This window comes from Aquarana catesbeiana, linkage group LG01, assembly GCF_042186555.1.
Source record: "Aquarana catesbeiana isolate 2022-GZ linkage group LG01, ASM4218655v1, whole genome shotgun sequence".
NCBI classification, from domain to species: domain Eukaryota; kingdom Metazoa; phylum Chordata; class Amphibia; order Anura; family Ranidae; genus Aquarana; species Aquarana catesbeiana.
In genome coordinates, this window is record NC_133324.1 from 261052352 (window position 1) to 261066266 (window position 13915).

The window sequence follows — 13915 nt, forward strand, 5'->3', positions numbered from 1 at the left end:
TTATACATATAACATGTACAATGAAAAAATTGTGTAACGAAATAATATGAATAAAGTCTCAAATAATCTCCAAGTGTCAATCATGTGTAATAATTAATCGCAGTCCATATTGAAATGGGACGATCTTGATCACCGTGTGAATAGCCAATGCAATAAGTGGAAGGTGAAAATACCACCACCGGAGTGAAATGCAAGCTTACCAGAAAGTTTGAACCCAAAAGAACATACGTTCTATGAGTCAAACAAGCTTGTATTGCCAGCCGGCAATAGAGGGAGAACCTTAGACATCAATGGTGATGGGAATCTGGAGTCCTCAAAGCCTTCATAGAAGGGTCTTCTCCATGTGAGTGGTTATGCATCCAGGGAAATTGGCCCGTGTAAGATAAAAAAGGGGCCACATAGCGTAATTCCGTAAGCAGAAAGGATTTTAATAAAAAGTAAAACACTTACATTTATGCAGTGAAAAAAGCGCTTTGTATAAAATCGTGGCAGCAGTGGAGTCCATCCGACGCGTTTCGTCTCACTAGACTTCATCACTGTACATGTTATATGTATAATTTTATTATTTGTTACGGTTATTTAATCTGGTACCACAGTGCTACACTTTGATACACTTATACATGTAGTTTTATGGTTTACGAGGGAAGAGATAGTCACATAGAGCCGCTGAACTGCCCAGATTACATAGGGAGCACTGTCAAGATTGTGTGGGACTTGGTGTCACCCTTATTTGGAAAGGGGTACCATTTGTATGTGGACAATTATTACATGAGTGTGCCACTTTTTAGTCACTTGTTTGATCATCAGATTGGCGCATGTGGCACCGTGCGATCTAATCGCCGGGGCTTTCCCCATCAGCTTGTAGAATCCCGTCTTAGGCTGGGGGAGAGAGCCTGCTTGAAGTGTAATAACTTGCTTGCTGTGAATTGGGGGGATAATAAGAATGTTTTCTTTCTTTCCTCCCTTCATTGGTGTTGTGGAGAAACCCCGGTGTCCATGAATATAACCAAAATATGGGAGGGGTGGACCTCAACGACCAGTTGTTGGCGCCGTACCTAGTTGCCCATAAGGCCAGACGCTGGTACAAAAAAGTGTCTGTATACTTATGTCAATTGGCTTTGCTAAACGCTCATGTGCTATACAGAGCTTCAAGATGGACTGGATCCTTCCTTAAATTTCAGACGGTGCTTCACCTCACCTTCCCAATCCAACTGCAGTAAGCCGGGTGCATGAGAGGCATTTTCCTTATGTCTTCCCTGGTAACCCTACCCAACGAGCCCCCCAAAGAAGATGTGGTCTGCAGCAAGCGCGGATATAGGCAAGACACCTGCTATAATTGTCCCTCCTGTCCTGACAATCCTGGTCTTTGCATTGGTGAATGTTTTAAACGCTACCATACACTAGTGGAGTATTAGCGTAGGGTACAGCACTGCACAGACTAGGACACACTTTCACAGGGTCTCCCAAGATGCCATCGCATTTTGAGAGACCCAAACCTGGAACCGTTACAGTTACAAAAAAAAAGTGTAAAAAAAAACACAAAAAAATTCATAAAATAAAAAAACAAAAATAGTTGTCGTTTTATTGTTCTCTCTCTTTTGTTCTGCTCTTTTTTACTATATTCTATTCTGCAATGTTTTATTGTTATTATGTTTTATCATGTTTGCTTTTCAGGTATGTAATTTTTTTATACTTTACTGTTTACTGTGTTTTATTGTCAACCATTTTTCTGTTTTCAGGTACGCCATTCAGCTGCAGCGTGGATTTATTTATCTTGACAGCAACAGTGTTTTCTCCCACGATACATAAAGCCCTGACTCCAGCGCTGTAGGAGGTGATTTCACCACCACAGTTAAAAAAAGCATATATGCTGAAGCATGGGGGCAACAGGGGTGGAGGAATGAATTGCTCCTAACTTTTGGGGTGGATGCCCCCAATGCTTCGGCATATATATATTTTAGGCACAGATTGCATTCAAAAATGTTTTCTTTTTTACTATGTTTTTTTGTATTTGCTTTGCAGGTATGGTAAGTCTTACTGTTATACTGTAATGTTACTTTGTTTTATTGTTAACCATCATTTGCTTAGCAGGTACACCATTCAGTTGCAGCGCAGATTTAGTTATCTTGACAGCAACAGCGTTTGCTCCCACGATACATAAAGCCATGACTCCAGCGCTGTAGGAGGTGATTTTACCACCACAGTTAAAAACAAAATGGTGCATGTATGCCCATCATTAGAAGTAGATGGATGAAGGGAGGTATTCTAATGGTGGGCATACCCGCCGATCAATCTCTTTTTTTCATTCAGCCCACAGGCTGCTTAAAAAAAAAAAAAAGATTACAATATATGCCCAACAAGGACCAGCAACGTACTGGTATGTTGCTGGACTTTGAGTGGATATACCAGAATGATGCCTGCGGGTTTAGGTATCATCTTGGTATCGTTCTTTTCAGCCACCAGTCGTCTTTCATGTAAAAGCAATCCTAGCAGCTAATTAGCCTCTAGACTGCTTTTACAAGCAGTGGAAGGGAATGCCCCCCCCCCACCGTCTTCCATAGTTTTCTCTGGCTCTCCTGTCCCAACAGGGAACCTGAGAATGCAGCCGGTGGTTCCACCAGCTGACCATAGAGCCAATCCGAGACCAGAATGGCTCTGTAAATCTAAAGTGGTAACCTGTAAAGGCTTTTAAAAATGTATGTAGTTTGTCGCCGCTGCACGTTTGTGCGCAATTTTAAAGCATGTCATGTTTGGTATCTATGTACTCGGCCTAAGATCATCTTTTTTATTTAATCAAACATTTCAGCAATATAGTGTGTTTTAGTGCATTCAAATTTTAAAAAGTGTGTTATTTAAAAAAAAAATGCGTTTAGAAAAATCGCTGCACAAATACGGTGTGAAAAAAAAATGAAACACCCACCATTTTAATCTGTAGGGCCTTTGCTTTAAAAAAAATATATAATGTTTGGGGGTTCAAAGTAATTTTCTTGCATAAAAAAATCATTTTTTCATGTAAACAAAGTGTCAGAAAGGGCTTTGTCTTCAAGTGGTTAGAAGAGTGGGTGATGTGTGACATAAGCTGCTAAATGTTGTGCATAAAATGCTAGGACAGTTCAAAACCCCCCAAATGACCCCGTTTTGGAAAGTAGGCACCCCAAGCTATTTGCTGAGAAGCATGTCGAGCCCAAGGAATATTTTACATTTTGACACAAGTTGCGGGAAAAACACAACTTTTTTTTTTTTTTTTTTTGCACAAGTTGTCACTAAATGATATATTGCTCAAACATGCCATGGGCATATGTGAAATTACACCCCAAAATACATTCTGTTGCTTCTCCTGAGTAGGGAGATACCACATGTGTGAGACGTTTTGGGAGCCTAGCCGTGTACAGGGCCCCGAAAACCAAGCACCGCCTTCAGGCTTTCTAAGGGTGTAAATTTTTGATTTCACTCCTCACTGCCTATCACAGTTTCCGAGGCCATGGAATTGTGCCATCTGGGCACAACCCCCCCCCCAAATGACCCCATTTTGGAAAGTAGACACCCCAAGCTATTTGCTGAGAGGTATGGTGAGTATTTTGCAGACCTCGCATTTTTGTCACAAAGTTTTGAAAATTGAAAAAAGAAAAAAAAATACATTTTTCTTTTTTTTCTTCATTTTCAAAAACAAATGAGAGCTGTAAAATATTCACCATGACTCTCAGCAAATAGCTTGGGGTGTCTACTTTCCAAAATGGGGTCATTTGGGGGGGGGTTGTGCTATCTTGGCATTTTATGGTCTTCGAAACTGTGATAGGTAGTGAGGAGTGAAATCAAAAATTTAATCCCTTAGAAAGCCTGAAGGCGGTGATTGGTTTTCGTGGCCCCGTACGCGGCTAGGCTCCCAAAAAGTCCCATGTATGTATCCCCGTACTCAGGAGAAGCAGCAGAATGTATTTTGGGGTGTAATTCCACATATGCCCATGGCATGTTTGAGCAATATATCATTTAGTGACAACTTTGTGCAAAAAAAAAAAAAGTGTCATTTTCCCGCAACTTGTGGCAAAATATAAAATATTCCATGGACTCAACATGCCTCTCAGCAAATAGCTTGGGGTGTCTACTTTCCAAAATGGGGTAATTGGGGGGGGGGGGTTGTGCCATCTTGGCAGTTTATGGCCTTCAAAACTGTGATAGGTAGTGAAGAGTGAAATCAAAAATTTACACCCTTAGAAATCCTGAAGGCGGTGCTTGGTTTTCAGGACCCCGTACGCGGTTAGGCTCCCAAAAAGTCCCACACATGTGATAGCTCTGTACTCAGGAGAAGCAGCAGAATGTATTTTGGGGTGTAATTCCACATATGCCCATGGCATGTGTGAGCAATATATCATTTAGTGACAATTTTGTGCAAAAAAAAAAGTTTGGAATTTTCCCGCAACTTGTGCCAAAATATAAAATATTCCATGGATTCAACATGCCTTTCAGCAAATAGTTGGAGGTGTCTACTTTCCAAAATGGGGTCATTTGGGGGGGGTTGTGCCATCTTGGCATTTTATGGCCTTCAAAACTGTGATAGGTAGTGAGGAGTTAAATCAAAAATGTACGCCCTTAGAAATCCTGAAGGCGGTGCTTGGTTTTCAGGGCCCGGTACGCAGCTAGGCTCCCAAAAAAGTCCCACACATATGATATCCCCATACTCAGGAGAAGCAGCAAAATGTATTTTTGGGTGCAATTCCACATATAACCATGGCATGTGTGAGCAATATATCATTTAGTGATAACTTTTTGTAACATTTTTTTTCTTTTTTTTGTCATTCAATCACTTGGGACAAAAAAATAAAATATATAAAATATACAATGGGCTCAACATGCCTCTAAGAAATTTCCTGGGGTGTCTACTTACCAAAATGGGGTCATTTGGGGGGGGGGTGTACTGCCCTGCCATTTTAGCACCTCAAAAAATGAGATAGGCAGTCATAAACTAAAAGCTATTCCAGAAAATGTACCCTAGTTTGTAGACGCTATAACTTTTGCGCAAACCAATAAATATATGCTTATTGAATTTTTTTACCAAAGACATGTGGCTGAATACATTTTGGCCTAAATGTATGACTAAAATTGAGTTTATTGGATTTTTCTTATAACAGAAAGTAGAAAATATCATTTTTTTTCTAAATTTTCGGTCTTTTTCCGTTATATCGCAAGGAAAAAAAATCACAGAGGCAATCAAATACCATCAAAAGAAAGCTCTATTTGCGTGAGCAAAAGGACGCAAATTTTGTTTGGGTACAGCATTGCATGACCGCGCAATTACCAGTTAACAACATATTTGGCCAGTTTGCCCGTCTGAACCTCCAGTGGATATAACCAGCATGGATGCTGGGTGATGTAATTGATCAAAAATGATCATAACCATATATTCATAGTATATCCCAGCTGGCCTGTTCACATGCAGAAGTGTGTGGGGATCTGTAGTTTGTGATGAGAATAGTGTCGGATGCAGATCTTTGTGTGCAGTAAGTCGTCATGGCGGCAAATCAATATGGTCAGAAGTCGCTCGTCACAATTTATGTGGATCTACATTGCTGGATAATGTGATTGACATCTAATTTAATCATGGGACATTATTCATTTGTTTATTTAATAAAGAACTTTTTCACAGTGTGGGTATTTTAAATTATTTTTTTTTGGGGGGGGGGGGGTGAGTAGCAAGGTGAACTCTGTACGATACTCATTCACCTTGGGGGGGGTGCATATTTGGGGGCCCACTTATTCTAAAAAGGGCTTACAAATTTCAATAAGTCTCCCCGCAGAGCCCCGCATTTCATTTGGTGAACAGGATTTGGGATGAGGGCCCCGTCCCGATCAACATGGAGCCAAGTTAGCTTGCATAGGGGGAAGGCTTGACTGCCTCCCTTCCACCTTGCAAGACAACCTCCCAACTTTCAAGGCAAGTGGCCTAGTATAGGTCAGAATTTGGGGGGTTGCATGCCTTTATGTATTTTTAGGGAGACCCTATGCCTCATTATTTTATTTAAACAGAAAGTAAACTGTGGTTATAAAAAATGTGGAATTAAAAACAATGTCATAAATCCCATGTAAGCACACAGAGCTTTTCTAGAACAACAGGTGGCAAAGGAACGCTGGGAAGATGAATAGGTGGGTTGGGGGAGCAAAAAAAGCTGCCTTTAAATACACATGCATTTACAATCTATGAATAAAAAAACAAATAAAGATTAACATGCATTAATAGGGTTATTTACATTAACTAATGTGTATTTATAAAAATTATTGAACAGACTAAATATTGCTAGAGGAGCTTTACCCTCCCAAACAATTTTTTTTCCCTGCTTACATTTGGTGATAGATCATTTTCTGCAGTAATCAGATACCTACAGGACCAAAGGATCAAGCGCTTCCCTCACCCCGATGTCCTCACACAGGTCCTGTTTCTTGCTAACATATTTATTGCCACAAATCACATATATTGCCACAAATCTCATGAGGTGCTACTTCTCCTCCATTCAAAGAACAATATGTAAATAGTCATGGTGCCATGAGTGAGATCTTAGCATGAGTGAAATCTGCACCTAGTCTGTTTATGTGAATGGGAAAGATTCTCCTCCCGCAGACTCCTGGGATATGTGACTTCAATATCCAAAGAGGCTGCAGGAGTAGATTAAAAGTAACATTTAAGTCCAATTTTTTCATTTTTTTTTTTCTTGCAGCAGGCTTCTGAATAAATCATTTTGTACCTTTAACACTTCATTCAGAATGATTCACTTTTTTTGATTTTTTTTTAAGTCCTTGCAACATATGTTTTCTCCTACAGTAGAGGCAGTATTTAACACAAAAACGTTCCACAAGATTAAATAAATAATAAAAAGGTACAGAAAAATACTGCTGAGGAAACTCACACAAAGACATACAATGAAGATTATGAGTGTAATGAGTTGCCTCCGCTATTTTATAGGTTTAAGGGAAATACTGGAAAAAAATCGACAAATCGACAAATTTGTGAATGCACGACTTATCACCTGCCTAGGAAAGTCAATGTAAACATTACGTTGGAGAAAGTTTACAGAGTGTGAATAGCTATACAAGACTGATTACGGAATTGGCTGATTGTAAATCGTGTGTGGAAGATGTGTGTGGAGACTAGTTATGAAATTACTGATGTATCACAATTCATGACCCATGTGGTGGAGGGTTCAGGCTAAATTGCAGCCATAGCTTTTTGCATACTATATTATTTAGGTATGTAGGAAAACTTTGTTAAGATAATACTTCAAGATTGTAACCTACCCAGCAGGCATACTACAGTGATATTTAAAAGAGATGGGTAACAGTTCACCCAAAAATAGGACTGTATAGCTCGCTGGTGCACCAGTAAGATGTGGTCAATGCCTAAGTCAAACACTGTGCAAAAGAAAAAACGCAGTTGTATAGTACAAACTGCAAAGTAGGCAAGTTATTACCAAGCAGCGTAATCTAATCAAAATTTATTAGTAAAAGGTAATACAGAAAAAATCCAAATGAAAAAATAACAAATACCTTCCAAAAGGATAGAATAACACAAATCATATATACATACAAAAAAATTGTTTTTATCCTTTTTATATGTATATGTGATTTGTGTTATGCTATCCTTTCGGAAGGTATTTGTTGTTTTTTCATTCAGATTTTTTCCATATTACCTTTTACTAATACATTTTGATTAGATTACGCTGCTTGGTCATAATTTGCCTACTTTGCAGTTTGTGCTATACAACTGCGTTTTATTTATACTACAGTGATATGCTGTACTAAAGAATTGTAGTACTTTAATATATTTAATATATATATATATATATATATATATACACACACACACACACACACACACACAGCAGCACAGTGTGCACAACAATCTGGGATTTGGGGATTTGTTAAAGTGTATGTAAACACAAGAAGAAAAAAATACAATATTGCAACTTACTAGTCCTTCATTTGTGGTGTCTCCATTAGTTTTAAGTTTTCATGCTTTTTCCCCTTTATCATTTGATCGTATACTAGGGTGACAATGCTCACTCGCTGGATTGCTACATCTATAGAGAAGCAGCCTTGTCACCCTTGACTGCTCTGCTGACACCTACTGCTCTTCTCATCTAAATAACCTGGTGGTGGTGGTGGATGCAGAGATTCAGTAGTTTACAGAACTGCTAAAAGCTGATAACATGGTTTTGAGATTTCAGATCAGTGCACAGGAATGTTCAAGTACCCTGGATTTCTGGCGGGATCAACAGATATTGTTTTATTTAAAGAAAGGGTACTCAGTCTGAAAAAAGAAAACAAACGAGGCTACAAAATCTAATAGCCGGTACACGGCAAAATATTACATTTTACTTTAATTTCAATTTGAGATCAGTTTGTACTTCACTTTTATTCCTCCCAACAAGTCAACATGCTTGTTAAAGGCATGACAAATGCAAGTAAATACAGGGAAGAGCAAAAAAATAAAAAAATAATTGCATATCAATTTGCCAAGTGGAAGTGCACGTTCATTCATACTCAGTGGTGTATTTAGGTTTTGTGCTGCCCTAGGCCTGACTAAGCTCGCGCATCCCCTAATTTAAATATGACCCACCCCTTCCTGTTTAGGCCACACCTCTTCCTTTTTAAGATCCGCCCTCTCATCTTCATGGGAAGAGGACAGAGGGACAGAGAGGGATGCCGCATTTTTTCATTTGGGGGTAAGGGGATATGTGCTGGGTGCTTTGGGAGGGGAGGATCAGACACCCCCCCACTAGCACATATCCTCTCCCCTCTCAAAGCACCCAGCACATATCCCCTTACCCCCCCCTCCCCCCATCCATGTGTGCATCTGTTATCTGCCCCCCTTCCCGGTTACTGTGTCCCCCTCCACTGTAAACTATACACAGACCTCAGACCAGCAGCGTGGCTTTTGCACTGAAGTCATGTCCCTCCTCTGTGGCTCCTCCTGACTGTGTACACTAGAACATTAGAGCCGAGAAGGAGGAGGAGCTGAGGAGTGTGTGTGGCTGACAGTGGGGAGAGAGGTGGTGGCTGCTACGGAAAGCTGATCGGCGCTTGTGGGACCCCGGGTGGCAGATGTCCTGGGTGCCCACGCTAGCGCACCCTGTATGGCCAGTTACCGAAGCTCAGTGCCGTAACTTGTTGTGGGCTCCGGGACAGTGGCGTCACTAGGTTTGGTGTCACCTGGTGCAGTAAAAATTGTGTGCCCCCCCCCCTTAATTTTTGGACTGGAGGCCCAGCGTTGGAGCTCATTATGGCGGTCAATAAGGCCTAGAGTATATCAGGATAGGCACTTCCTAATGGCTCAGTCCCTGGGAACAATAATGGATAATGGCCAACAGGCTCTCTTACCAGACCCGGTGAAACTGCAACAGTGATCCCTCCGTCTGGACGTTCGCTCACTCTGGGTTGCCCAGGCTGACTCTAGTCAGTAGTGTAGCATGTCTGTACCCCGGCAGTGGCTTCATCTTTCTCCCCCTCTGGTGGTGCAGGTACAGCGTGGCTCTCTCTGGTGGCGTGGCTCCCTGTCTGGTGGTGCAGGTACAGTGTGGCTCTCTGGTGGTGTGGGTACAGCGTGGCTCTCTGGTGGTGTGGGTACAGCGTGGCTCTCTGGTGGTGTGGGTACAGCGTGGCTCTCTGGTGGTGTGGGTACAGCGTGGCTCTCTGGTGGTGCGGGTACAGCGTGGCTCCCTCTCGGGTGGTGCAGGTACAGCGTGGCTCCCTCTCGGGTGGTGCAGGTACAGCGTGGCTCCCTCTCGGGTGGTGCAGGTACAGCGTGGCTCCCTCTCGGGTGGTGCAGGTACAGCGTGGCTCCCTCTCGGGTGATGCAGGTACAGCGTGGCTCCCTCTCGGGTGATGCAGGTACAGCGTGGCTCCCTCTCTGGCTTCCCCCAGCACAGTACTCTTTTTCTCCTCCTGTAACCCCCCCCCCAGCAGAGTGCATGCATGCATGCTGGGGGCTGTAGGGACTACTTTTCCCATGATGCCCCCAGAGTCTTCTGATTGGCCCTCTGCTGTGGCCAATCATGGGGAGGGAGACAGCGGTCAGGAAGCTGGGCGGCGGCGCAGTGAAACCAATTAGAGCCGCTCTCTCTTTCTTCTCCGTTCGGCTGACAGAGAGAGGAGGGGGGCGAGCGGGGGAGATACACAGACAGCCCGCATCTCTCCTCTCCCTGTCACAGCGCTGCTGCTCCATTTGCCAGAGAACTCCCCCCTCGCCCCCCCTCCCCTTTCTGTCAGCCGAAGAGAGAAAGAGCGGCTCTAATTGGTTTCAGCGGGCCGCCGCCCAGCTTCCTGCCCGCTGTGTCCCTCCCCATGATTGGCCACAGCAGAGGGCCATTCAGAGATAGAATCAGGGCTTTACAGGGGCGGCTTGACGGCTCCTAGTTAAATTGCTTTCTGGCTTTTCCTCCTCACCCGACGCCACTCCTAAGCTGTACTCCCCTGATGGTGGCCCTGCTGTGCGGGAAGAGGGCGCAGGTGCCGTTCTCGTGGGGGGGGGGACGGCCTTTTGCCGCCCCCCCGCAAAGTGCCGCCCTAGGCCTGGGCCTTGTTGGCCTAGGCCAAAACACAGCACTGTTCATACTGTGTGAATGGAGAAAAAATGATTGTTACTATTTTCTGTGCTAGTTGTAATTGATTTAAACCAGAAAATACTGCATAGCCCATCGGATGATATTAAGTATCACAGGAATTTTCCCATTGCCATCCCCCTTGTGCCTCCATGCGTTGCGCTGAGGCAGCCTCTCAACCGACCCCATGCCCAGCATTGCCTTGTATCCCAGTATATTTAACTTGAAAGTATACAAATATGTATTTCATTAAGCTGGTACATTATACTTTACAAATTTATGTGAAGATCTTCTGATGAAATCCTGAAGTATACAATACATGTGAGAGCTCCCACTGCTTTCCACTGATCAGAAACTGACATTTTTGGCCTAATGATTTTCAGAATAACCAATATGTTATGAATAATGGCCTGCACACACGATCGGATTTTCCGACAACAAAACCGTGGATTTTTTTCCGAAGGATGTTGGATCAAACGTGTCTTGCATACACATGGTCACACAAATGTTGTCGTAAATTCCAAACGTCAAGAATGCGGTGACGTACAACACGTACGACGGGACTATAAAAAGGATGTTCAATAGCCAGTCCAGCCCCTTCTGCTTGATTGCAAGCAAGCGTGGACTTTTGTGCATCGGACTTGTGTACACACGATCAGACTTTCCTTTGTTGTGGGAAAATTTGAGAACCTGCTCTCAAACATTTGTGTGCGGAAATTCCAACAGCAAATGTTCGATGGAGCATACACACGGTCGGACTTTCCAACAACAAGCTCACATCGAACATTTCCCGTCGGAAATTCCGAACGTGTGCATTCGGCATAAGTTTAGGTTGAGGCAGCTGTCAGTGTTCTTGTATGTAACTATAGGATAGAGGTCACCTGTGTGTAGCAAAAAAAAAAAAAAAACATCCCTAAACTGCGATCTTTGTCTCTTTAATCCAAGTTATACAAAAAGAAGAAATAAACAAAAAGATCACAGCAGTTATGTTATAGAATTAAGTAAATGCCACTAACCTAATGGTTGAGTAATAAATTCTGCATATGCTTCCTTGCGTTCCCTCTGTTCCAAAGGGAGCTGCCATGGCATCTGGTGAGGCTTTGCCAGAAGTTTTACTTTGAATGTTGAATTGGACTTTAAATTCATAAAATTATACTTATATCTGGCAGCCTTAACAATGTCAAATTCCTCATCATTTAGGAAAATGACATGGCTATAATTGCTGTTGCTTGGGAGCCAGCTGAGTTCAGCAGACATTGGAGTGATGTTGTCAACTTTGAGATGAGAAGGAGCTACGATGACATCCTTCCCAACTAACAAAGTACATTGCAGTTCATCTGAGTTGCCTCGATCTGTGACGGTCTGTATTGATATGCGATAGGTAACTGTGGCAAGATCCAGTTTCTCAATAAGACTTTTGGTTCTACTCCCAAAGTTTAAAGTTGCACGGACTTCTTTTCCCACCAAGATATTATAACTGTGGATGGTACCCCAGCCCGGTGGCACTAGTGGTGGCTCCCAACCCACAATAACACTTTTGGCGAGTTGTTTGATAAGGGTTATTTTGCGAGGATAAGGCACAATGTCTTCTCCAATCTCATCAATGTTCACATCCATAGTCCCTGTGCCATTGTTCAGCACACTGGACTCTATGTGAATGTGAGGTGTGATCTCCAGTTTATGTTCCCCTTGAAGAAGAGGGGAAGAGTGATTGAGAAAATTTTCTTCCTGTTCACTGGCCAAAGTGCTCGACACATGAAACTCATCATTTTGTACAAAATCCACAAAATTTGAAGGTACAAGCCCTCTCTGGCCATCCAGCAGCTCTCCTGTGTAGAGAAAATATACAGAGAAACATAAGAACTCACCTAATTACAGTTTACTGGAAACGTTTGTCGAGTTTTGACAAACATATACTGTATACAAATGCAAAGAGTTTTCAACTATTTTTCCTGGTGTCTTCCACCAAGTTATATAGTTTATGATATCCAAAATACTTAAATAAATTAATTTACAATACTGAAAATAACATACTCCATTTAGTGTAACAGGGTGATCATGGAGTGGTGACAAATTCTTTCTCTATGTTTTTCTCTTTCTTTTCAAGTATTGTAACTGTTGGAGATATTTTGGATAACATCAACTATATAACTGGGAGGGAGAGAGAGACCAAGAAGTAATAGAAGTAGTTGCATACTTAGTATCAGAAAAATATTTTAATATGATTTTGTGCAGTAAAAAATGTGAATCTCAGTTTTGGTTGAGTTGTGACATATAGTGGTATCCAAAATGTCTCATAGCTGATGGAACAATTTTCTTTTATACTTTGTATTCAAACAAGGGATGTCGGCACTTATTTTAGAAGCTATTTGTGTTTGTTTGCCTGTTTTTATCACAAAGTAACACACATACAGTGTGGACGGAAAGTATTCAGAACCCCTTAAATTTTTCACTCTTTGTTATATTGCAGCCATTTGCTAAAATCATTTAAGTTCATTTTTTTCCTCATTAATGTACACACAGCACCCCATATTGACAGAAAAAACACAGAATTGTTGACATTTTTACAAATTTATTAAAAAAGAAAAACTGAAATATCACATGGTCCTAAGTATTCCGACCCTTTGCTCAGTATTTAGTAGAAGCACCCTTTTGATCTAATACAGCCATGAGTCTTTTTGGGAAAGATGCAACAAGTTTTTCACACCTGGATTTGGGGATCCTCTGCCATTCCTCCTTGTAGATCCTCCCCGGTTCTGTCAGGTTGGATGGTAAACGTTGGTGGACAGCCATTTTTAGGTCTCTCCAGAGATGCTCTATTGGGTTTAAGTCAGGGCTCTGGCTGGGCCATTCAAGAACAGTCACGGAGTTGTTGTGAAGCCACTCCTTCATTATTTTAGCTGTGTGCTTAGGGTCATTGTCTTGTTGGAAGGTAAACCTTCGGCCCAGTCTGAGGTCCTGAGCACTCTGAAGAAGGTTTTCATTCAGGATATCCCTGTACTTGGCCGTATTCATCTTTCCCTCGATTGCAACCAGTCATCCTGTCCCTGCAGCTGAAAAACACCCCCGCAGCATGATGCTGCCACCACCATGCTTCACTGTTGGGACTGTATTGGACAGGTAAAGTTCTATCTTGGTCTCATCAGACCAGAGAATATTATTTCTCACCATCTTGGAGTCCTTCAGGTGTTTTTTAGCAAACTCCATGCGGGCTTTCATGTGTCTTGCACTGAGGAGAGGCTTCCGTCGGGCCACTCTGCCATAAAGCCCCGACTGGTGGAGGGCTGCAGTGATGGTTGACTTTCTACAACTTTCTCCCATCTCCCGAC

General features: G+C 42.3%; 1 protein-coding gene across 23 annotated transcripts in view; it reads right to left on the minus strand.

Moving 5' to 3' along the window:
• Positions 1-13915, minus strand: part of RIMBP2 (RIMS binding protein 2) — an 883237-nt gene that overhangs the window by 166650 nt on the left and 702672 nt on the right. For all 23 annotated transcript variants that reach the window (XM_073628097.1, XM_073628121.1, XM_073628271.1 and 20 more), the window contains one exon: positions 11603-12415. In XM_073628097.1, the coding sequence (XP_073484198.1) occupies positions 11603-12415 (813 nt within the window). The remainder of the gene's footprint in view (positions 1-11602; positions 12416-13915) is intronic.